The sequence below is a fragment of the Hemiscyllium ocellatum genome, chromosome 36 (genome assembly GCF_020745735.1).
Source record: "Hemiscyllium ocellatum isolate sHemOce1 chromosome 36, sHemOce1.pat.X.cur, whole genome shotgun sequence".
NCBI lineage: Eukaryota > Metazoa > Chordata > Chondrichthyes > Orectolobiformes > Hemiscylliidae > Hemiscyllium > Hemiscyllium ocellatum.
In genome coordinates this window covers 19,735,174-19,760,802 of record NC_083436.1, presented here as the reverse complement: position 1 = coordinate 19,760,802, position 25,629 = coordinate 19,735,174, and the positions used below count along the sequence as shown (strand labels likewise).

The 25,629-nt window shown below is 41.2% G+C and overlaps 1 protein-coding gene across 1 annotated transcript in view; it reads left to right on the top strand.

Annotated features, from left to right (window-relative positions):
• Nucleotides 1-906: 906 nt before the first annotated feature.
• The window catches only part of naa15a (N-alpha-acetyltransferase 15, NatA auxiliary subunit a), a 98,494-nt gene continuing 73,771 nt past the window's right edge, over nt 907-25,629 (top strand). The window contains exon 1 of the mRNA XM_060851777.1: nt 907-1,368. Coding sequence (XP_060707760.1) covers nt 1,315-1,368 — 54 coding nt within the window. The 5' untranslated portion in view covers nt 907-1,314. The remainder of the gene's footprint in view (nt 1,369-25,629) is intronic.

Genomic DNA, 25,629 nt, shown 5'->3' with positions numbered 1-25,629 from the left:
TTTATGTATACATATTATACACATCTCTGGATCCCTGCGTTTCTGCCCTTTGAAACTGAATAATTATCGTATACGAGCTGCCTCAAATGGATCAGCGGCGCGAGGTTTGCGGATTCGAATCTCAGACAGATGAAGGCAACTTTATGTTCAAATTGACTGCCTTGTTTGACTCGAAAATAAATACCTGAAATTACTGATATAACTTAAAGTTCACGCTTCTTCCTCTCGCAAGATATTCCTGAGCCTGATAATCATCCTCTACTTACGCCGTGATCCAAGACAGGTTTCCACTTAAGAGGTGCTATTAAAGTGAATGGTTCCTTACTTTAAACGAATCGCAAAAAATATGGGTAAGATAGGTTTTGCAGATTCAGCTGCACGTAAATGAACTGGTAGGACTTTCTCCAAAGAGTCAGAAAGTAAACCGGGAGCCGCACCTACTTCCTAACCTTCCATCAGGAAGTGTCAATGCAAGAGCAGAACTGAGGGAATCACCTTGTAGTGTTAACCTTAAGCTATGGGGCTGAATTCCTGCTGATATAATGAGTAATCTGGTCACAGAGGTCCACAAGCTGTGTTTTAATAAAAGCAAAATACCGTGGGAGCTATTTGTATTTTATTATCTTGTTGGTTCCATTATCTTCATCTTATGATAATTTTGCAATGTAATGCACAGGAAGAAAATCGGGATCTGATGTTATGTCACTGGTATTGTCTGGATAAAGAATAAAATAAATTTACGATGTAAATGCAGGGTTTTGGGGAAATACACACAACCAGCAAAGTTGGCGCTTGATGCGAACCACCAGGCACGCGTTCGGGAGGACCACACGCGGTCCTCCACAGTCCCGTCATGCTCCGCTCCAGGGAGGTCAGCCGACGGTGTGCGGGGTTCGCGGGGGAGCGGCGCGTGCGCAGTGGCGGCTGACCCGGAGGGAGCCGGCGTTGCCGCTGACTGCCGCCCCCGCCATTTTGGTTGAGGGTTTTTTTTTTCGTTTTCACCCCCCCCCCCCCCCTCCGCTGGATTCAGTGCTGCAGGGAGCGGAGCGCAACAGAGAGAGAGAGAGAAACACGTGAAGGCGGAGGTCCCGCTCGGAGGGAGAGCAAACTGTGGGGGCCGCGGAGTGGCTGGGGGGGAGGGAAGGAAGTGTGAGAGAGAGAGAGAGAGAGAGAGGGGGGGAAAAAACAGCAGAGCGGCCCATGAGCTGAGCAGCCCCAAGGACCGTACTCGGGAGCAAGAGAAGCACCAAAGACAGCGCGTGTCTCACTCACCCCGGCGAACCGGCCACCGAGCCCGCTGCACCACAGCCAGCCATGCCGTCGATAGCGCTGCCAGCCAAGGAGAACGCCCTCTTCAAGCGGATCCTGGTCAGTGTTTCGGGGCTTTGAGGAGGGGGGAATGCAGAGAGTGTGCCTTTCCCGGGAGATCGGAACACTTTTGTCCTTTACCCTCCCTCCCTCCCTGCCTGCCCCACAACCGGCACACACTCCCTGCCGACCCCGTTAAAACCTCCAGGCGGAAACTGCATCCATTTTCGTGCCTTTCCAAAGTTGAAACTTTACCCCCGTTCCGCGGGCATGTGTGTCTACTCCGATCCTTCCCCTCCCCCCCCCCTCTCCCCCCCTCTCCCCTTCCTCATCCCGCGGCCTCGCATCTCTCCTCGTCCCCAGGCTCACCCTCCCCCCGGGGGGGGGGGGGAACACTCTGACCGGCTCGCGTTCACAACATTTCCCCCTCCTCTGCCCCCAACCCCAACACACACACAGACCGCAGCCGCTTGTCGACGAGCGTCTCCTTGCCTCCCTCCACCCCGGCCATCGGGGGCCTTGCACGCTGCAGACCAAGTGGGATGTGAGCGGGTGGCGGCGGTGGGGGCTCAACCCACCAGCACCCCCACAACCTGGGAGTTTGCTCGGTCGTCCCGCCAGCCGCTGCCGACGGTTCTCTTCCTCGCTTCCTGCGAGCGCCTGCTCCACGCAAACACGTGAAACGCGGTGGATTGGAGGCCGGTGTGAGATTTCCAGCCGCTCCCCGCTTCTTGTGCAGTGAGGCCCCAGGCCTTGCACCACCTCTTTGTTGCAATCGTGTTGACATATTTTTATTAAAACACAACTTAGATTTTGTTGTCCACAAATTGAGAGTAGATACTGAATCAACTGCTTGGGTCTCACGTAGGTATTTTTTTCAAAAAAAGACTTTCCTGTGAAATTACCTTGCATAGTTCAATGCAGGCCTTGTATAGGCCTCAGCATGTAGAACATGCCTTTTAAGCCTTCTGGGAGGCATAAGTTGTTTAGATCCTCAGATACTAGATGGGCCACAAGTTGTAATTGTGTGTCTTTATATAAAATATACCAGCAAAAGTAAGAAAAACAGTACTGTGGCTCAACTTTGAAGTGAGGGGTAAAGTGTAAAATAATTTGCGTTTATTCACTGCCTTCTGCATACCAAACTTTGGTTGAGGTTGTGAATTTGGTTTTAAAGCAGCCCAAATAAAGCAGCAAATAAAGCTTACAGGTACAGTAGATTGATAAATGTTCTGGAGTGTCCTGCAATATCCCAGGTTGAGTATGATTTTTGATATTGAATTGTTATGCTTGTCTAGAAGGGGGTTTGAATACTAATAGAATAACTACTTGCACTGTGTCAGACTGTTTAATCATATTGGGAATGTTTGAATTTAGTTCTCAAATGACATGGTGAATAATTTAATCGGAAAACAATTAGATGGACATGGTGTATGTTCATAGGAACAGACATTCTCAAGTTTTTAGTTGAACTCTGCCTTTCTTGCACTTAACCTTCAAGTACTTTGAGTGAACAGTCCAACATGTCATTCTGCTAAAGGAAAAATGTTATTAAACTTGACTGGGTTCAGAAAATATTTACAAGGATGTTGCTGGGATTGGAAGATTTGAGCTGTAGAGAGAGGCTGAATGGGCATTTTTTTCCCTGGAACATTGGAGGCTGAGGGGTGACTTTATTGAGGTTGAAACAAATTGAGGGGCATGGATAGGGTGATCAGCCAAGATTTTTTCCCAGTGTAAGGGAGTCCAAAACTAGAGGCTGTAGGTTTAAGGTGAGAGGGGACAGATGTAAAAGGGACCGGAGTTGCAGTTTTCATGTAGACGGTGATGCCTTTATGGAATGAGTTGCCAGTGGAGGTGGGTGCAACTACAACATTTAAGAGGTATCTGGATGGATACATGAATGGGAAGAGTTTAGAGGAATAAGAGCCAAATGCTGGCAAATGTGATTAAATCAGTTTAGGTTATCTGCTCAGTGCAGTTGAGTTAGACCAAAGGGTTTGTTTCTGTGCTGTTTTACGCTAACCCTGTCATCACTGGCCACATCTCTTTATCGATTTGTAAATAGATTTGCATGATATCAAATATTTGCTATCTATGGAATTGTTAGACAGCTAGTACCATGAAGCTAAGTGAAGCAGCTTTTTTAGCCCTGACTGTATAACTATGAAAATATTAAAATAATAGGGCTTATTAGTGATTCCACAGAAACTGAAGGGCCAAGATCTGCATCAGAAGATGCATTGACAAAGCAACGTGAGCCACAAATATTTTGGATGACAAGCAACTGAACTTTCAATCCATCCATTGAGGCCGAAGGTTTGATTTTTTTACATCGGTCTCTATGAACCTTCGCCCAAAATGGAGAAGGTACATCAATGGTAAATATTTGATGTGCAGTTGCTGCTCTAAATTTATCCAGCAGTTTAAATGATATCCAGTAAAAGTCAGAGAGGTTGCCATCCTCTTACCAGACCATAGGATTGCTCTCAGAGAGACACGCTGGTGGTGATTTTAACCCGAGGGCCGCAAGGGAGAGGCTGAGGAGGAGAGTCCTTCATGGTAACCTCAGCTGGTGCAGAAATGGAACCCATGCTGTTGGCTTTGCAAAACAACCATCATTTATTTGTAATAAATGATACAAGACTCCTTCAAAGTATTTTTCTCACATTAGGTTAGATTCCCTACAGTACGGACACAGGCCCTCCGACTCAACAAGTCCACACCGACCCTCCGAAGAGTAATCTTCCCAGACCCATTCCCCATACCTACCCCTGACTATTGCACCTAACACTATGGGCAACTTAGCATGGCCAATTCACCTAACTGCACATCTTTTGGATTGTGGAGCACCCAGAGGAAACCCACACAAACATGGGGAGGATGTGCAGACTGCACTCAGACAGTCGCCCAAGTCGGGAATCGAACCTGGGTTCCTGGCACCGTGAGGCAACAGTGCTAACCACTGAGCCATCTTGCTGTCCTTTACAGATTCTATTTGAGTAGTTTCTTACGAACGCAAGCTGTCAAATTCACCACCCAATCTGAGATGTAGGGAAATAAACATCCAGAAATCCATTTGAAAGACTTGTGCTTTTAGTGATGCATTTGATTCGAGAAGATATTCCAGAATGCAGTGTCTTTGAAATATTGTCAGTGTGTTGGAATAAACGATTGGAAACAATCAATTTTTGCGTAGAATGTTCCTAAAACTGTATTGTCAAGTAAGACCAGATTATGAATGTTGTTTGAGATAAACAATACGGTGGCACAGTGCGGCACGGTGGCTCAGTGGTTAGCACTGCTGCCTCACAGCGTCAGGGACCTGGGTTCAATTACCACCTCGGGCAACTATCTTTTTGGAGTTTGCACATTCTCCCTGTGTCTGCGTGGGTTTCCTCCGGGTTATCCTGTTTCCTCCCACAGTCCATAGATGTGCAGGTTAGGTGAATTGGCCATGCTAAATTGCCCATAGTGTTAGGTGAAGGGGTAAATGCAGGGGAAGGGGTCTGGGGTGTTGCCCTTTAGAGTGTCGGTGTGGACTTGTTGGGCCGAAGGGCCTGTTTCCACACTAAATAATCTGATCTAAATGTAGACCTCTACACTGGGATTAATCACCTGCTGTTCAACGTAATGCCACGAAATAGAGCAGATAGGAACCTCAGTTTAACAATGCATTTGAATGATTGCACCTCTGACAGTGCAGCACCCTTTCAGTACTGCGCAGGAATATCTGTATTGCGCATCTGGCCAGGAGGAACAAGTGTTATTAAGTGACTTACATTTTACACTGTTAGTATATGATACTGCAGTACCCTGTACTGATTAACAACTTACCAATTGTATGGAAATTCGATGTCATGTTTTCCAAAAATACAAGTGTATGTAAGCTACAACTGACAAGTTTTTGGATTTCAAAATTGCAGGTGGATGCTAGGAGAAGGATTAATTGTTCATCAAATGCATCAGGCTGTTGATTATACAGTTTGAACAGGATAGAGTCAGGATGATGAAGTCTTGTAAAGTTTTGTTCCATTTGGTCAGCAATTTTATAGTTAGATTCAATTGAAATATGTACCCCATACCAAAATCATTTAGTGGTTCTATTTGCCTAACTGTGAAAATAGTTCAAATTTACAGACTGAGTGCGACCCAAGAAACTAGAAAAGACCATTCAGTCCCTCAAGCCTGTCCTACAATTCACTTTAATTGCAGTCATCAGACCGTTACTTTAGTTGCTTTTCTTGTTACACATCAAACCCATTTCTAACAAAAATTCTTTAACTTAATTTGACCCTGATTCCATAGCCTTTTAGGTATGAGGGTGAGTTTTAGATTTTTGCTACAATTATATGACAAATTTCACTATTAGGCGGCTGAGCTTTAATTTTAAGAATATACCATTTTGTTGTGTAATATCCCTTCAGACACAGTGCTTTATTTAAATAAATCCTTTTATCACTAAGCACTCTGATTTGCTCACCATTCTGTTCTACAGGGAATACAGGCCACTTTCATGCTTCCTGTTCTCAATTCATGGTATCATGGTGAATCTGTTTTTCCAAGGCCACTTCTTTCTAAAGAGGTTTAGTACCCAAAACTGAATGTGGAACTTTGTGGTTCTTTTTGAATACTTGTATCTGAGTAATAGCTTCTAGGATTTGTGCCCTTGCCTTTTGAATTGCCAAAGTTTTATCAGCTTATTTAGTCTATGGCCTGTTGCTCCAATTCATATAAAGTTTATAGATTATGGCAATCACAGCAGAAATGTGTTTGCCTTTACTTTGCTTACACGTTGACCACATGCTCCCTTTCGGCCATGACATGCTGTAGTCTTCGTAGTGTCAATTATCACTTTTCTGATTGATGTTTACATAAAAGTGCTTTCTAACTGGGGCAAAGAATGAAATATGCATTGTGGACTGTATTGTAAAGATGAAGGTGCGTCCACTCAGAGCAGACCATGTGGCCTTCAAGATAAACCATCCACGTTGCCTATTTACCTTTGCACTTTGGTGGTTTTTGGGACACCGGAGATGGAATTTCTCAAGGCTTCAAAAGTGACATCTAGGTTGCTGTTGACCTCAGATATGGAACTATGTATTTGTCGTGAAATTCAGAGGCCTTAACAGAACTGGCTGGGGAACACTAGTTGTCATGCCCTGACAACCTGGGAACTAACATCTTATTCTTCCTAACTCCCAATGAATCACTGAACATTGTCATAAGGTTAGCTCTAACTTTATATGTTCATTTTGCTCATCTGTGATGTAAAGATTTTATTGGGCTTTCTCTAAAAGTCCATTCCAACATGTCCTACACATTTCCTGTGAAGAATGCCCATGAATTTGCCGAAAGAAAATCAATAAATTAGCCATATGTGGTTTAAATGCTGGCAAATTCACACAGCAGATACATCAGCTGATACCTTCCAAGTGCACGATCACTGTGCTTCAAATATATTTCAGTAACTTGTTCACAATTGGTGTTAACTGACGAGATGTAGTTTTCATTTCTACCTGCCTTGGTAAACAGAAAAGTGATCTGACACCCAACAAGTACCTGTCAGTCAAGTTAACATTGTTGCGAAAGTTTTTAGAAAGTATCCTGGGATTAATGATCGTTTGGTTACCTTTGGAAAGCTGGCCCAGATTTGTTAAGAGCAAATAGTGTTCGGTTAATATATTGTTAATTTTTTTAAAAAGTCTGAGGATTTTGTGTTTGTGGCATACGTAAATTCCCCAAAGGCATTTGATAAATCTGCTATGTAGTTGGAAGGAATTTCCTTCTGGAATAAAAAGGGTCAGTCATAGCATGTCAAGTGAGCTCCAAAAAACAGGGTATGTTGGTAAAGGTATTTTTCAGACTGCTGAAAGGTGTATAGTGGGATTCCCCAGAGGTTGGTAATAAGACTGCAGCTTTTTTTTGATCTGTATCAGTGACCTATTCTTTGTGCACAGTTGCCATTCACTGAGATCATGGCTGGTCGTGCTCATGTCCACTTTACTGCCTTTTCCCATGATCCTGGATTCTATGATTATAACTCAGTGACATAGAGATGTATAGCATGGAAACAGGCCCTTGTGTCCAACTCGTCCATGCTGACCGGATATCGCAACCTATTCTAGTCCCACTTGTCAGCACCCAACCCATGTCCCTCTAAACCTTTGCTATTCATATACCCATCCAGATGCTTTTTAAATGTAGCAATTGTACTAGCCTCCACCACTTTCTAGTTTTGCACTCCCCCACCCCATGGAAAACATCTTGTCTATATATGCTATCCTCATGATTTTAGATTAGATTAGATTACTAATCTTGTCTATATATGCTATCCTCATGATTTTATAAACCTTTGAGCTCTTCCCTCAGCCTCCGACATTCCAGGGAAAACAGCCCTAGCCAGTTCAACCTCTCCCTATAGCTCAAATCATCCAACCCAGGCAACGTCCTTGTAATTTCTTTCTGAACCTTTTCAAGTTTCACAACATCCTTCTGATAGGAAGGAGCACAGAATTGCACACATTATTCCAAAAGTAGTCTGACCAATGTCCTGTGCAACCACAACGTGACCCCCCCCCCCCCCCCCAACACCTGTGCTCAATATTCTGACCAATAAAAGAAAGTATACCAGACACTTTCTTCACCATCCTAAGTGTATAAGTCCTGCTAAGATTTACTTTCCCAAAATGCAGCACTTCACATTTATCTAAATTAAATTCAGTCTGCCACTCCTCAGCCCATCTGATCAAGATCTCATTGTAATTGGAGGTAACCTTCTTTGCTGTCCACTACACCTCCAATTTTGGTGTCCTCTGCAAACTTACTAACTATACCTCTTATTCTCGCATCCAAATCATTTGTATAAATGATGAAAAGTAGTAGACCCAGCACCGATCCTTGTGGCACCCTACTGGTCATAGGCCTCCAGTCTGAAAAACAAACCTCCAACACCACCCTCTGTCTTCTACCTTTGAGCCAATTTTGTATCCAAATGGCAAGTTCTCCCTGTCTCCCATGAGATGTAACCTTGCTAACCAGTCTCCCATGGGAACCTTGTCGAATGCCTTACTGAAGTCCATATAGATTACGTCTACTGCTTTGCCCTCATTAATCCTCTTTGTTACTTTAAAAAACTCAATCAGGTTTGTGAGACACAATTTTCCACACACAAAGCCATTTGACTATCCCATATCAGTCCTTGAATTTCCAAATACATGTACATACTTTCCCATAGGATTTCCTCCAACAACTTGCCCACCACTGACATCAGGCTCACCGGTCTATAGTTACCTGGCTTGTCCTTACCACCCTTCTTAAATAGTGACACCACGTCAGCCAACCTCCAGTCTTCTGACACCTGACCTGTGAGTATCAATGATACAAATATCTCAGTAAGGGACCCAGCAATCACTTGCTGAAAATGCGTTGCTGGGAAAGCACAACAGGTTAATCAGCATCCAAGGAGCAGGGGAATCCATGTTATGGGCATGAGCCCTTCTTCAGGAATCACTTCCCTAGCTTCCCACAGAGTTTGAGGGTACACCTGATCAGGTCTTGGGGGTTTATCCACTTTTGTGTTTCAAGACATCCAGCACCTTCTCCTCTTTAATATGGACATTTTTCAAGATGTCACCATCTATTTCCCTACATTCTATATCTTCTACGACCTTCTCCACAGTAAACACTGATGCAAAATACTCGTTTAGTATCTCCCCCCATCTCTTGCGGTTCCACATAAAGGCTGTCTTGCTCATCTTTGAAGGGATCTATTCTCTCCCTAGTTACCCTTTTGTTCTTAATGTATTTGTAAAAACCCTTTGGATTCTCCCCACCCTACCACAGCCTTGAATATACTTAATGATCCAGTCTCTACTGCCCTCTGGTTTAAAATAAAATTCCACAGATTCAGAAGCCGAAGCCCCACCCCCCAGCAGTGCTCATTTCCAAAGGATGTAGAGAGGTTAGTGGAGTATGTAGACATGATGCTGATAAATTCTACTGCAGCTACGTGTGAAGTAATAAGAAGAAAGCATAGGAGAGCCCTAACTTGTGTATTATGACCATGTCTTGACAGCATATTTTAGGATTGATTTGAATGTGTTCGGATACAGAAAAGACTTGTGAGAATATTTTCAAAGTTATATTAAAGTTATATGTGATGACTGGAGATCCTGTGGTGGTTATCCTTGGAGGGGGACTTGATATCAATCTAAAAATTGTAAAGGTCTATGGACAGAAGAGTGGGGGAGAAACAGTTCCCATTGGCAGAAAGATTGAAATTAGGAATTAATGGTGGTGTGAAAAAACAATTTTTCAGTGAAAGGTTGGGATCTGTAATGCACTGACTCAGATTTTGGTGTATGCAGAATTATTTGTGGCTTTCAAAACTGAATTAGACGTGTAACTGTAGAGTGCCAATTTACAGGAATACTGGGAACGGTAAGGGTAGGGCTGGCTGAGCAGCTTTGCAGAAAGTGGTGAGAAAACAGGGCCAAATTACTGCCTTGGGTGCTGTTGCCATCTTTTGTGCTGTGTCATGATTCTATAATTCTGATGTTGACAGCTTTCCAACAGCCACATTTTCTGAATCTAAAAATCTTTAGTAATTTATTTGAGATGAGATTGGAGTCTGTAGTTTGGATGAGCTAACTGACCATGATGGTGGTGCACTAGAATCATTCACACATCCTCAATTTCTGTAGCAAAGAACATGGAGTTCGAAGGTTTTCTCCACTTTGTGTCAGGTTTCGGGACTTGTCCTTAGAGTTAGGAGAACTTGGAATAGGAGGGGTTGGATTCGGGCCAAAGGAGGAGATTCTGCATAATATTTGGAGTTGGGCATCTAATCAAGAAGCAGAACCTCAAAGATGATAATCTCTGGATTATTATTTGAGCTGTTGGCAATTTGACACAGGGCAGTTCAAATTAGAGAGATACTGAAAGACTAGTGATCTTTGGACTCAGTCACCAAAAATAATGAAAATGGCGTCTGTTCTATTAGGGCAGTCTACCTGAATAGCTCTAGGGCTGATGTTCCTGTGAGTTACAAGTACAGAAGGCCAGTTAAGCTAAATAGTTTGGAGGCAATGGATCAATTTTGGAAGATGTGGTAACTGAAAAGAGTAGTGATGAGGCAAAAAAAGAGAACGATGGGAAATGACAGAATGGGTGGTGATAGGGAGAGATGCCATGTACAATGTAAGAATAAATCATTGGAAAGGATTATATGAAAAGGAAAAGCGGATAAGACAAAAAAAGTCTTTGTGCACGTGGCAATCAAATCAGAGCAGGCCCATATAGAATGAGAGTATGTATGACCCGGTCGCCATTGAAAGAGGAGCAGCTGCAGGATGATGTGGATTGATACCTGAATCCTGAAGAGTACATGACATTCAGTAAGGATAGGAAGCTAGGAAAGGTTGGGATAGGATACTTATTACTTAACGATGGGATTGGCCTAATCAAAAGTGATGACTGGAGTTAAGAAACCAGGATTTTAAAATGATCTGGGTGGAGAAGCAAAATGTTAAAGAAAAGGCGTCACTTATGGGAGTAGCACACAGGCTTCCTCACATTAACCACATAAAGGGAAAAATAATAAGAACTTGGCAGAAAGGTACATGGGAAGGTTTCTATTCTCAATATAGACAAGAAAGTCAGATAGTCATAATCGTACAGCCCAGAACCAGACCCTTCCATTCAACTCATCCATTCCAACGAGTTGATCCAATCTGACCTTGACCAATTGCCAGCATTTGGCCCATATCCCTTGAAAGAATTCCTATTCATATACTCATCCAGATGCCTTTCAAACATTCTAATGTACTCGTCGCCACCTCTTCCTGTGGCAGCACATTCCCTCCCCACCCCCCAACACACACACACACACACACACACACACACACACCACTTTCCTTCTGTGTGAAACACTTGCCCCTTAGGTCCCTTTCAAATCCCTCCCCACCCTGTGAAAAAATTCCATGGCTATTCACCCTATCCATGCCCACCATGAGTTTGTACATCTCCTTAAGGACACCGTTCAGCTTCCAATGGTCCAAGGAAAGTAGCCCCAGCATATTCAGACTCCCCCATTACTCAAATTTTCCAATCCGGGCAACATCCTTTTGAAACCTTTATGAGCCCTCTCAAGTTTAACAACAACCTTCATGTAGAAAGGCAACCAGAATTGTGTGCAGCATTTTAACAGTGGTCTCACCAATGTTCTATACAGCTGCAGCATGACCTTCCAACTCCTCTATGCAATGTGCTGACCAATAAAGGCAAGCTTGCAAAATATCTTCACCAACTTATTTGTGACTCCACTTTCAATGAACTTTGGAAAACAATGAGGACAAAATTAAATGTCTTTGTCATGGTTTCTTAGAACAGCACTGCTCAGACGTTGACCAGTGAGCAGACTGCTACACCTGGCATTGTGCATTGAAATGGGATTGATTAATGAACTCAGTGAAATTTTTCTTAAGCAACAGTGACCATTATATGATTGAATTCTACATTTAATTTAAGGGAGAGGAGTGGGTTTTACACTTTCTTAAAAACTTATGAAAAGGAGTGCTGGCTGAAATGAATTTGCAAATTAGTTTAAAGGATAGATCAATTGAGGTGTAGTGAAAGACCTGTAAAGGGACATTTCAGCAGAAACCGATACATCAGTACATTCCATCAAGCAAGAAGATTTCAAGGGACAGGCCCATCATGCAAATGCACCAAAAAGGTGAATGAAAGAGTATGGAGAATGGAGAGTGAAAAACCAAATGATGGCAAATTAATTGAGTAGGTATTCAGAAAAATCTTCACTAAAGAGGATATATGCAACATTACAGAAATAGCTATACATCAGTAAATGGAAGGGCTAAAGAGAGGAATTTGGAAAAATCTCGATCACCAGACAAGTGCTCTTGATTAATTGGGCTCAACCTCCCTAGGTTCAGGATTTCCCATTAGATTAAAATATAGTTAATACAACTTCCTTATTCAAAAAGGAAGGGAAAATAGTAAAACACAGATCACTTTGGTTTAGCAGGATGTCAAGTTAAGGATAATTGGGCAAAGTCACTAGGGTTTTAAAAAAGGGAAATCATATTTTATCAATCTTGGATTTTTTTGAGGATATACCGAGCTGTTGTTTAAAGGGAATTGGTGGTTATATTATGCTTCTTTTTCAGTAAAACATTTATTATAGTGTCACATCAAAGATTATTATGGAATATAAAAACTAATGGTGTTGAGGTATCTTATTGGAATGGATTATAGATTATAATTTTTCTAAGAGGAAGGACAAAGTAGGAATAAATGGATTTTTTTTCCATTGGTGAGAGGTGCTGCATCTAAACTGACAATTCATGTACGTGATTTCAAATGGTGGAAGTTATAGTTGCCAATCTTCCTTACAGAGTCATAGATATATAAAGCACGGAAACAGACCCTTCGGTCCAAGTGGTCCGTGCTGACTAGATATCCTATATAAATCTCATCCCATTTGCCAGCATTTGGCCCATATCCCTCTAAGCCCATCTTATTCATATACCCATTCAGATCCATTTTAAATGTAATCATACCAGCTTCCGGCAGTTCAATCCATACACGCAGCATCTTCTGCGTGAAAAGTTGCCCCTTAGGTCCCTTTTAAATCTTTCCCCCCTCACCTTAAACCTAAGACCTCTAGTTTTGTATTTGCCTATCCTGGGGAAAAGACCTTGTCTATTTATCCTATCCATGCTCCTCATAATTTTATAAACTCTATGGTCACCACTCAGCCTCCGACACTATGGGCAAAATAGCCTCAGCCTCTCCTTATAGCTCAAATGCTCCACCCCTGGCAACATCCTTGTAAATATTTCCTGAACCTTTTCAAGTCTCACAACATCCTTCCGATAGGAAGGAGATCAGAATTGCACACAATATTCCAAAACTGACCTCATCAGTGACCTGTACAGCACAATTGATGTTTCAAACTCAGTGCACTGACCAATAAAGGCAAGTGTGCCAAACATTCACCACCCTGTCTACCTGCGAGTCTGCTTTCAAGGAACTATGTACCTGCACCCCTAAGTCTGTTTGTTCAGCAACACTCCCCAGGACCTTTACTGTTAACTGTACAAGTCTTGTCCTGATTTGCCTTTCCAAAATGGACCACCTTCACTGTCCACTACAAGACCAATTTTGGTGTCACCTGCAAACTTACTAACCATACCTCCCATGTTTGCATCTAAATAATTTATATAAGTGACAAAAAGCAGTGAACCCAGCACCGATCCTTGTAGCATACCGCTGGTCTCGGGCCTCCAGTCTGAAAATCAAACCTCCACCACCACCCTCTGGCTTCTACCTTCAAGCCAGTCGTATATCCAAACAGCTAATTCTGTATGTATTCCATGTGATCTAACCTTGCAAACCAGTACGCCATGAGGAGCATTGTCAAATGCATTACTAAGACCATGTAGATCATGTCCATCTGTCTGTCCTCATCAATCCTCTGCATTACTAATTCAAAAAACTCAATCAAGTTAGTGAGACACAATTTCACACATGTGGACTATCCATAATCCATTCTTGCCTTTCCAAACATGTATAAATCCTGTCCCTCGGGATTCCCTCCAACAACTTGCCCACCACCAATGTCAGGCTTACCGGTCTATAGTTAGGAGATAGTGAGGACAGCAGATGCAGGAGAGTCGGTGTCGATAATGTGTGGCACTGCAAGAAGCACAATTCAGGCAGCATCGTAGGAGCAGCAGAGTTGATGTTTTGGGCAGGACCCTTCTTCACTACTGGGTCTGCAGTTTCCTGACTTTTCCATACTGCCTTTCATAGATAGTATCACCATGTTAGTCAACCGCTGGCACCTCATTCGAGACTATCAATTATACAAATATCTCAGCAAGGTGCCCAGCAATCTCTTCCGTAGCTTCCCACAGATTTCCAAGGTACATCTGATCAGGTCTAAGGAAATTATCCACTTTTAAGATGTCCAGCATCACCACCTCTGTAATATGGAAGTTTAACTTTTAGATCCAGTCTATCCTTTTCTCTCACTACTTTAAAACTAATAGAATTTTGGGCACTGGCCCCAAAGTGCTCCCCGTTGACACCTCAGTCACTTGCCCTGTTTTATTTCAAATTGGTCAAGTTTGCACCTTCTGTGGTAGGTACACCCACAAACTGAATTGGAAAACTTCCTTGCACACACTTAACAAATTCCTCTCCATCCAAACCCTTAATATTATGTGAGCTCCAAGTCTATGTTTGGAAAGTTACAATCCCCTATCATTATGTCACTATTTTTCTGAGATAACTGGGATCTCCTTATATATTTGTTTCTCAATTTCTCACTGATTATTGGGGAGGGGTTGTCTATAGTACAATCCCAATAAAGTGATCATCCCTTTTTTATTTCTCAATTCCACCCATATAACTTTGGATGTATTCCCAGGAATATCCTCCCTCACTATAGCAGTAACGTTATCCTTAACCAAAAAATTCCCCACCCCCACCCACTTGCTCACCTTTCTATCCTTACTATAGCGTTTGTATCCTGGAATATTAAGCTGCCAGTCCTGTCCATCCCTGAACCACGTCTCTGTAATTGGTATGATATCCCAATCCCATGTTCCCATCCAAGCCCTGAGTTCATCTGCTTTACCTGTTAGGCATCTTGATTGAAATAAATATGTTTTGACTTAGCAGTCCTACCTCATTCTTTGCTTTGACCCATTGTCCTTGCCTGCCCTGATTGGCTTACTACTTTTCCCAACTGTGCTAATGTCATACTGCTCTTTTTCCTCACTCTTTCCCCCCACCCTTCCTGCAGTATATTAGTCCCCTTCTTAAGTTATGGTCAATCCATCCTTCTTACACAGGTTAGTTCTACCCTAGAAGAGATTCCAATGATCCAAAAATGTGAATCCTTCTGCCCTGTACCAGCTTCTCAGCCACGCATTCCTACTTTCACTAGCTTGTGGCACCATGAGTAATCTAGATGTTACTATCCTTGACTTCATTTTCAAAATTCCTGCTAAACTTTCTGTATTTTCTCCTCAGAATCCCATCTTTCTCTCTTCCTATGTCATTAGTTCCAATGTGAACATCAGTCTGTGCCTCTGAGTAGAGAGTTCCCTATCACAATCAGCCACTTGGAACATGACACACGCCTCCGTACAGTAGGGACCAGAAACGTGGCTGTCAGTGAGGGTCCATCACCCCCTACATTTTCTGAAACAGCATACTTGTTTAAATTGGACTTAGCCACAGGAGACACTCGCACTACCTCCCTCCCCTTCTTAACTTTACTGGAGGTCATCCATGTACCTAACTCTATTCATGGTTTATCATTCTTTCTACAACTCCATCCATCAACCCCTAGCTCCGTACATTTCTCATTGTCTGTAACTGCTGCTCCAACCAATCCATCCAACCTGAAGGGTTCTTAACCAAGCACACCCTCCTGCAGACATAATCATCAGTAACGTGGAAACTCTTGCTAAATCCGACAGGAAGAGCACATCACTTTACGAAAGGCCATCTTTGCACCTTAACTATCTACACACCCAGAAAATAGCACCGTCTTACTACTCTTTAAAAACACTTGCCAGGCTAACTTAGTAGCAATGCTTTATATTTTTAAAAGTTTTAATCAAGAGACAGATCTCAGTGAAAACAGATACGTAATCAAAAATAACCCACTCTGCTCACTATTGTACATCTGCAAAGAGAAAACTAGTCACTCGATCTAGCCCTGCTGTGATCTCCCCACAAGGTCAGCTGTCAGTTTGGCTGCTTGTTTATTTTTCTTGGAAGAACTCATGTCCAGAGATACTTGAAATCAAACAGCAGAGGCAGTAGCTGTGAAGCTTTGCTGCTGGGTCACGACAGCAGTGTAGCTTTCCTTCTCTGTTGATTCACTTCCCACCGTGTGGTCACTACCCTTGTCGCCCTTTCTCCTTTTTTAAAGAGCCATAAAACAATGTAACAGTTTATAAAACAGTAATTACTGTTCCTAGAACTTGAGGAAATCAGCTCCAATACTGAAAATATCTCAAAAAAAGGAGCAGTTCTTACAGTCACAATTTTTTACTGTCTTCCATTCTGCATTATAAAGTTAGGGAAAGTAAGTTGTAAAGAGTGAGTAAGGCAACAAAAATATATAGGTTAAGTGGTCAGCATCTGGGAAAATGTGTAGTTTTCCATTTTTACAGGAAGAACTGTGATAAATGGTGAGAGATTGCAGAACTCTAAAATGCAGAACGTCCTAATGCCTGAATTGCAAAATTTTTAGGTAGAAGGAAGAATTAGGAAATCTGATTGATGTTAATGTTTATTGCAAGGACTGTTGAATACAAAAATGTGGGGGGCGTTATAGAGTCATAGAGATGTACAGCATGGAAACAGACACTTCAGTCCAACTGTCCTTGCCGACCAGATATCCCAACCCAATCTAGTCCCACCTGCCAGCACCCGGCCCATATCCCTCCAAACCCTTCTTATTCATACACCCATCCAAATGCCTTTTAAATGTTGCAATTGCACCAGCCTCCAACACATCCTCTGGCAGCTCATTCCATACACGTACCACCCTCTGTGTGAAAAAGTTGCCCCTTAGGTCTCTTTTATATCTTTCCCCTCTCGCCCTAAGCCTATGCCCTCTAATTCTAGACTTCCCGACCCCAGGGAAAAGACTTTGTCTATTTATCCTATTCATGTCCCTCATAATTTTATAAACCTCTATAAGGTCACCCCTCAGCCTCCGACGCTCCAGAGAAAACAGCCCCAGCCTGTTCAGCCTCTCCCTGGCAACATCCTTGTAAATCTTTTCTGAACCCTTTCAAGTTTCACAACATCTTTCCAATAGGAAGGAGACCAGAATTGCACACGATATTCCAACAGTGGCCTACACCAGTTATGCAGGGAAATAGTGAGATCACTTTGGTCATGTTACTTAAGAAAGGATGTAAAAGCTTTGAATGCAGTTCAGAGAAGTTCTACCAGATTAACATCTTGTATAGGAGAAATTGAGGACAGCACATGCTGGAGATCAGAGTCAAGAGTGTGGTGCTAGAAAAACATAGGTCAAGGAGCATCCAAGGAGCAGGAGAACTGACGTTTATCGACGCGTTGACTCTCCTGCTCCTCGCTTGCTGCCCAACCTGTTGTGCTTTTCAGCACCACACTCTCGACTAATATCTGGTATAGACAAGCTCTTTTGAGGAAAGATTGGACAGACCAGCCTTGAATCTGCTGGAGTTTAGAAGAGTAAAATACTATCTTAACATGTTAAGAGGTCTTGGCAGATTAGATGAGAAGAGGATCTTGTGTTAGAATCTAGAATTAAGGGTCACTGTCTAAAAATGAGCAGTTGATATTTAAAACGGATAAGGTGAAATGTTTTCTCAGGGCCATGAATCTTTGGAACTGTCTTTCTGAAAAGGTGATGGAAACAAATCTTTAATATTATTAAGGTAGAGTTATCTTTATTCTTGGTAAGCAAAAAGTGTATTCAGGGGCATTCAGGAATATGGATTTGAGGTTACAGTCAGAGCAGTCACAGTCTTATTAAATGACAATGCATGCTCAGGCCAGTTGGCCTATTGTTCTGTTTCTGTGTTGGTTATAGGTGCTGAGGACTGTTTCTCTGCAATCCTTTTTTTTCCCTCCATAGTCATTTTTAAAACAAATAGTCCACAAAGGTTTTTGTATTTTGTTTTAACTTCTTCCATCTTGTCCTCACAGTTAAAGCTAACAGTAATATGATTTTCTTAATCGTTATAATCATAAGGCAGCTCACCACCACCTTCTCGAGTGTGATTATGGTGGACAGTAAATGCTGGCCAGCCTGTGGTGCCGTAGTGCTATGAATGGAATATTTTAAAAAAGTTAATTCATAAACTTTTTTCCATTTTGTTACTTTATTTGTATTTTACTGCTTTTCATTGTTCTAATCAGTTGGATTTTCACGTTTGCACACATTGAAGTGAACCTTTACTATTATGTGCATTCTGTTCTTACAATGACAAGAACAGTTCTAGTACAATTGGTGTTTGAACATTATTCATGAAGTGCAAAATTTTCCTAATAGAATTTATGTGCAAACACAGGCTAATCAACCCACCAGATCTGTGTGGAATTTATATTCCACAAGCCTCATCCAATCATCTGATCCTACCCATATATCTCTTAGCCACACATACCAATTTGGCTTCCTTTTAACTGCAGATGTGGCGTTTGGTGATCGTGTAGTTCACATGGTAGCAAGTTTGACACTGTAAATGTTGTCTGGTTAATGGAGTTTCACCAGATTTGTTTTTGAATTCATTAATGGTTTATATTTATAGTCCCTCTGACTCCTTATTTGCTGCTTTTTGCTTAATTCACATTGTAACAAGAGTTCTTCTTAATTTGAACATGCTCTGCTGTACGCAATTAAGTTAATCAATTGTTGTTTTTTAGAATTGTGCGTTGTTTTTGGGATCTCATTCTTGTGGTTCTGTTTTATTTAAAATACAAATCAGTAGTCTTGATAGAAAGACAGTTAGCTGTGTTCACCATTCACTTAATTGGTTCATATGTTATGTCAAAGAAAGGTGTGCATTTTGTATGTACTGTGAAGTTAGGTGGTTTGTGAAATTCAAATACTTAATTTTAAAAGATGTTTAAGTTGAAGCAAATACATGAATGTAGGCTGCACAAGCAGTGCAATATATATGATTCTACAGATCCATTTTGTCCTAAGACGTATACAAAAACTCTGATTTCTTCAGTATTCGAGGCTGATCTAAACGGTTTGTCTTTTCTAATTTGAGGTTGAGGAGAATTAACTGGGGCTAGGAGAAAGTGAGGACTGCAGATGCTGGGGATCAGAGCTTAAAAATGTGTTGCTGGAAAAGCGCAGCAGGTCAGGCAGCATCAAAGGAGAAGGAGAATCAAAATTCAGTGAAGAAGGGCTTATGCCCGAAATGTCGATTCTCCTTCTCCTTTGATGCTGCCTGACCTGCTGCGCTTTTCCAGCAACACATTTTTAAGCACTTAACTGGGGCTAGTCTTGTTCCTAATAGCAGTCTGGTGGTTGTCTTTTAAAAACATTCCTGATCAGGGACAATACAGTTATAACTGGGCAATCTTGTTCCTGGAGTCAGATCTTGGCACATGTTTAGCCACAACCAAATGTGGGTGGGCACATGACTACAAGCAACTTGATTGGAATATATAGTCTTATGCTATCTAGTCAATACCTGTGACTGTCCATGTAGTCTACTGTTAATTTCAGCAAAGAATATCTGAGGAATGAACCGGTTTTTCAGTGGAAATGTCACTATTCTGTGAAAACCAGCATGGGTAGGCAGTCTGATCTTTACTTGAAATAGTTGTAAGTTATTGCTTCAAAACTGTTAGCACTAAATTCCCACTTCATTGCTGACTTCAAATGATCAAGTAGCTCCTTTTTAAATAAAGAATGATTGATTGAAGTATTGAGTAGGCTGTACATAATAACTGCCAATGAAATCAAATGGTCAGCTTTCTTTTTGTTAACTCCCTGTTGTTCCATGGATGGTTTTAATTGTCTATATACCTTGCTGAAGTGGCAGATGTACATGTGAATAGGTGTTGACACTTTTTTATTGTTGGGATTTGCATCAAGTTTGCTTTGCACTAACTTAATGTGAGTACTTTGAAGTAACACTTTTCAGTTTGATGTTTAGCATTTAAGAAAAGGAAAAGAAGAAACTGAATACAGGCATAACCAGAAAGTTCATATGTGATCTAAGTGCTGTACCTGTTCAGTTCTTTATCTTGAGATTCTTGTATATTTGATGTAATTGCAATACGCCAACTTCTGTGAACAGCCAAAATTGATTAAGCCAGTACAAGCTTTTGGAGAAACCCTTAACACTCTTCGCAGGGCTTGCGGAGTCATGTCAAGAGATCGGTCTTGACAAAAGGCACCAGTTCTTCCTTTGTACAAGATTTTATATCACAGTCAGTAATGCCCACAAGTCAGCCTTCAGCCACTCCCCCTTGTCACATGCCATTCAAGACACAGTGTAGTGATTTGATTATTGCCAGAAACAATAATTAAATTGATTCTGAATTTCATGAGATGGCTATGTAAATGGATTCTGAATAGCAGGAGATGGCATTGTAAATTTAGTCTGAATAGCAGGAGATAGTAATGTAAATTTTTTTACATTCTGCGGCAAGACAGAAACATACCACCCTACCCCCAGGACATCCAATTTCTTGAAGGTCAGCACAGCAAATTAACCCTTTAAGGTCTCATTCCCTCCTTATCATTCCATGATAATCAAAATGGAAGCTGAAAAAGGCACTATCGGTTTATTCATAAGAATCTTACAGCCAGTATTTAAGCATGTTATTGACAGAACATACAATGATTATAACAACAAAATTTACTAGCCTATGCAATCGATAGGGTCCACAGGATCTTCTCACATGGAAAAAAGGTTCACCAGTAAAGTTCTTAAATACACAGTTCTTAGTGACCACTCCACCCGTCCAAATTGAGTGGAAACGCGTCAGTTATCCAAAATCTCCTTCAGTAAACTCCAACCTGAAAACAAAATCCAGCCTGTCCTTGCGTATCACTCTGGAACAGTGCGCAAAATCTGAATTCTTGGAGAAGGGCAATTAAAAACTTAACAAAACTGACTGGATTTCCATCCTTGTGGGGATGCTTCAGATGGAGGCTGCCAGCATATCTGAGCTTGAGGTGCTGCAGCTGCAGCAGCAAGGTAGGTGAACATAGCATTCTTTGCAGCTTCTGCTCCTGCTCTCCTGTCAAATATAACAAAGCCAACTGGCTGTTATGTTGTTAACTTGATCAGTGAACCTTCATATCCCTTAAATGGATCAGAAGAAATGGCAAAGCTTATGTGATTTAATATCCATAGGAAAGCCACTGACAAAATGTATATGGATCTCCTCTTCACCGTCGTTAGCTTCATCACTTTTGTGGTCATGACAAATTGAATCCATTGGAGCAGGTTGTGGAGGGACAGGCAGTGGTCTGTAGGTGTGCTTTACCTGTGAGTGGAGAAACTCTAGAGACTATGTTTCACTATTTATGTCATTATCACGTTTTATACAATTCATAAACTTCTGATTTGTACTGCCTACACAATTCAGTCTTTTATAAACAACAGTCAGTGGTCCTAAAATCAAACCCTTGGGGGACCCCATTCAGGTTATTCAAAAATTATTTTCCTGTGACAAATTAATACTTGGCTAATGTGAAAGCTGTCAGGAAGAGTATTTCAAAAATCTGGAACAGTAAGCGAACAACAAAATGCTACTTGTGCTTTAGCCATTGAAGAGGGAGTTTCAGTTCAGATTTAAATCTCAAATATTAGTGAGAAACAAATGCAGAATATAGTAAAATAAATTCTCCAAATGAAAGCTCCATAATTTCTGTTATAACAAACAATGACTCACTGCCACATATATACATATTAAATTTATCTTCAGATATAGTTCAAATGCCTGACATTAATGACAAAAATGGTCCTAATTTTTTTGAAAGGTTTCATGATCAGGTTTTTAATTAGAATATGTGGTTGCTGACAAACTGACATTGTAAATCTAACTTCCCAAATAAAGCAGTTGGAATTAGTGGTTACAAACCAGTAACTGCAACTTCAGTAGAGATCAACATTCTGGATGTAGGTTAGCTTACTGAGCTGGAAGGTTCATTTCCAGAAGTTTCGTCACCCTACTAGGTAACATCTTCAGTGCGCCTTGGGCGAAGCTCTGCTGATAACTCCTGCTTTCTATTTATATGTTTGGATTTCTCTGGGTTGGTGATGTAATTTCCTGCAACGACGTCACTTCCTGTTATTTTCCTCAAAGGGTGGTAGATGGCGTCTAACTTGATGTGTTTCTTGATAGAGTTCTGGTTGGAATGCCATGCTTCTAGGAATCCTCGTGCGTATGTCTGTTTGGCTTGTCCTAGGATGGATGTGTTGTCCCAGTCGAAGTGGTGTTCTTCCTTATCTGTATGTAAAGATACTAGTAAGAGAGGATCATGTTGTTTTGTGGCTAATTGATGTTCACACATCCTGGTGGCTAGTTTTCTGCCTGTTTGTCCAATGTAGTATTTGTTACAGTCCTTGCACAGTATTTTATAAATGACATTAATTTTGCCCATTGTCTGTATAGGGTCTTTTAAGTTAATTAGCTGCTGTTTTAGTGTGTTGCTGGGTTTGTGGACTACCACTGGAGGTCTACTGAAGATGTTACCTAGTAGGGCGATGAAACAACTGGAAATTAAACTTCCAGCTCAGCGAGCAAACCTACATCCAGAACCTCAAACTGAGCTACAAATCTTCTCAAAACTCGCTAAGAGATCAACATTCTTTTAGAAATTTGAACACGAGAGGCTCAAGGCCCTGATTTTGTTTTAAGGTTACATGTTTGATAATTTTAAGAAGTACCTAATGTATAATAATGTAAAACAAAATCTGCCCTATTATATAGCCCACAAAACACATTGAATTGAGAACCTAATTCAGATAAGGCAAAACAGTTATTTAAAAGGATTTTGGATTTCTGCCCCACACTCCATGCAAAATAAAACCAGTTCCCTGTAATTATAAATAATCTGTCAATTCATTCCTTATTTCCTGAATAAAGACAATGCTGTTTTATCTGGTCATCATTCTTCTTTGGTTTCAAAACAAGTACTGGAAGTTTTTAGCATGGCTTTCCCTTACATTTTTCAACAGTTTCAACCCTTGCAAATTTGATTGGTGTTAATAAGCATCTTCAAATTTTGACCATACACTGTGAACATAGGCAACTAAAACATAAACCAGCAAATAGGTGTCACTTAATATTTCAATAAATCTGGGTCTTCATTGACCCATTATGTCATAATCATCAACTTTTTCAATGTCAATTTCCTATCTGCTGTCAGATATCAATAGTTTATTATTTAAGCTACAATAAAAAAACTCATGGAGAGTTCTGACTACACTTATACAGATAAAAGACTGTTGTATTTAAAACCTGTAATTGAATGCTTGTCCCATTTTTAAAGTGTCAACTTCCTAACTTTTCTCTGTTGTTACTCTCTTGTCTTCAGTCTCCACACCTACATCAGGGTCCTAGCCTTCGTGTGGGGCATTTTCCCCCCCCTTAACCAGTATAAGGCAGGGTGATTGAGAGAGACTCAGTAGTTATCTTTTATCTTATGCACAGTGCTCTGGGTCCTCGAACCTCGCTATTTAGAGGGCTGTAATCTCTGAATTCGAGGGACTGTAACCTCCCTTCCCAGTAATTTCTAGTTCTGAGGACTGAACCCTCCAAATTCAAGGCAGACTCTAACCTCCCTTTCCTGTGAACTTATGGTTCTGAAAGCGGGCTCATTGGCATGCAAATGTGTAAATTACCTCAAAGATTCTGTCTCTACAGAGTCCTAGGGAGCGAGGGGTCGACTGAATGGTAGGTTAAAGAGAGAGATCAAGATAAATGTTACCTCGTGGGCCCATCCTTCTCTTGCAATTGGCACTCAGACAATCACTTATTCAGTCCACTTAGAAGCTCCATGTATGTTGGAATCCCATCGCTGCCACCAAACATTAGGTTCTTTTTCTTGAGATTCTTAAATACGTGATGCAACTGCAATACACTGACTTCTGTGAACAGCCAAAATTGATTAAGCAAGTACAAACGTTTGGAGAAACCGTAACACTCTTTGCAGGGCTTGCGGAGTCATGTCAAGAGATCTGCTTTACAAAAGGGACCAGTTCTTCCTTTATACAAGATTTTATATCACAGTCAGTAATGCCCACAAGTCAACCCCCAGCCACTCCCCCATAGTCATGTGCCACATAAGACACAATGTCATGATTTGATTGTTTCTGAAAATAATGTAATTAAATGGACTCTGAATTGCAGGAGATGGCTATGTAATTTTTTTTACATTCTACCTGCAAGACAGAGAAACATACCACTGTGGGATATCTATTTCTTGAAGGTCAGCAGAGCAAACTAGCCCTTTAACATTTCATACCATTTTACAAATGTGCAAGAATTGAGCTCTTCTGTGGGATGCACTTTGAATCAGTTGCATTGGGAGTTCTATAAATTGTTTCTTTGGTGCATGATGTGATATTTCTATCCTAAGTGTATACTTTCTAAACAGTTACTAAAAAAGCTGGGGTTGCATATTGAAAAAGAAATGCCAAATCTTATTATTGTCAGAGCAATTTAAATGCAGTTAATTTGTACTATAAGTATAGTTCATCTTCATTGGAGACTGTTTTTTGTAAACTCTGCATGTTTTCTGTGAGATTAGTCACATACCATGGTGGTGACCTATTTAGTGTATTTTCGATCCAGTGGCAAAATACCATTAGTTTCAATTTGTTTTGAAGTAGTTCTGTTTCATCTTCCAAAAAGTTTTTAGGTTACAATGTAGGATCCAAGCCAGAGCTTTCAATAGCAAGTGAATTGCAAGCACAGACAATGTGTGTTGTGCTTCCCAGGATATAGCATTGTGTTAGCATTATTTTTATTTTGTGTTTTGTCATGACAATTATACAGCATGGAAACAGACTCCTCGGTCCAACTTGTCCACACTGACCAGATGTATTGAACTAATGTAGTCCCATTTGCCAGCATTTGGGCCTTATTCCTCTAAACTCTTCCTATTCATATACGCATCCAGATGCTTTCTAAATGATGTAATTGTACCTGTGTCCAGCACGTCCTTTGACAGCTCGTTCCATATGCACACCATCATTATGTGAAAAGATGACCTCTAGGATCCCTTTTTAAATCTTTCCCCTTTTATCATAAAACTGTGCCCTCTTACTTTAGACTCCCCTATCCTTCAAAAAAGACTTTAGCTTTCACCCAATCCTTGCCACTCATAATTTTATAAACCTCCATAAGGTCACCCCTCAGCCTCCGATGCTCCAGAGGGAAAAAAAAACAGCCTTTTCAGCCTCTTCCTAAAGATCAAACCCTTCAATCCCAGCAACGTCATTGTAAATCTTTTCAAGTATCTCAACATCCTTCCTATTGCAAGAAAGCCAGAATTGAATGGAGTATTCTAAAAGTGGCCTCACCAGTGTCCAGTACAGCCACAACATGGTGTTTCAAATCCTACACTCTCTTGCCTTTATTGGTCAGTGCACTATGCCAAACACTGCCTTCACCATCCTGTCCTTGACTCTGTTTTCAAGGAACTATCCACCTGTGCCCCAGGTCTGTTTGTTCAGCAAAACTCCCTGGGACCTTACTATTAACTGTACTAGTCCAGTCCTGCTTTTCCTTTCTAAAATG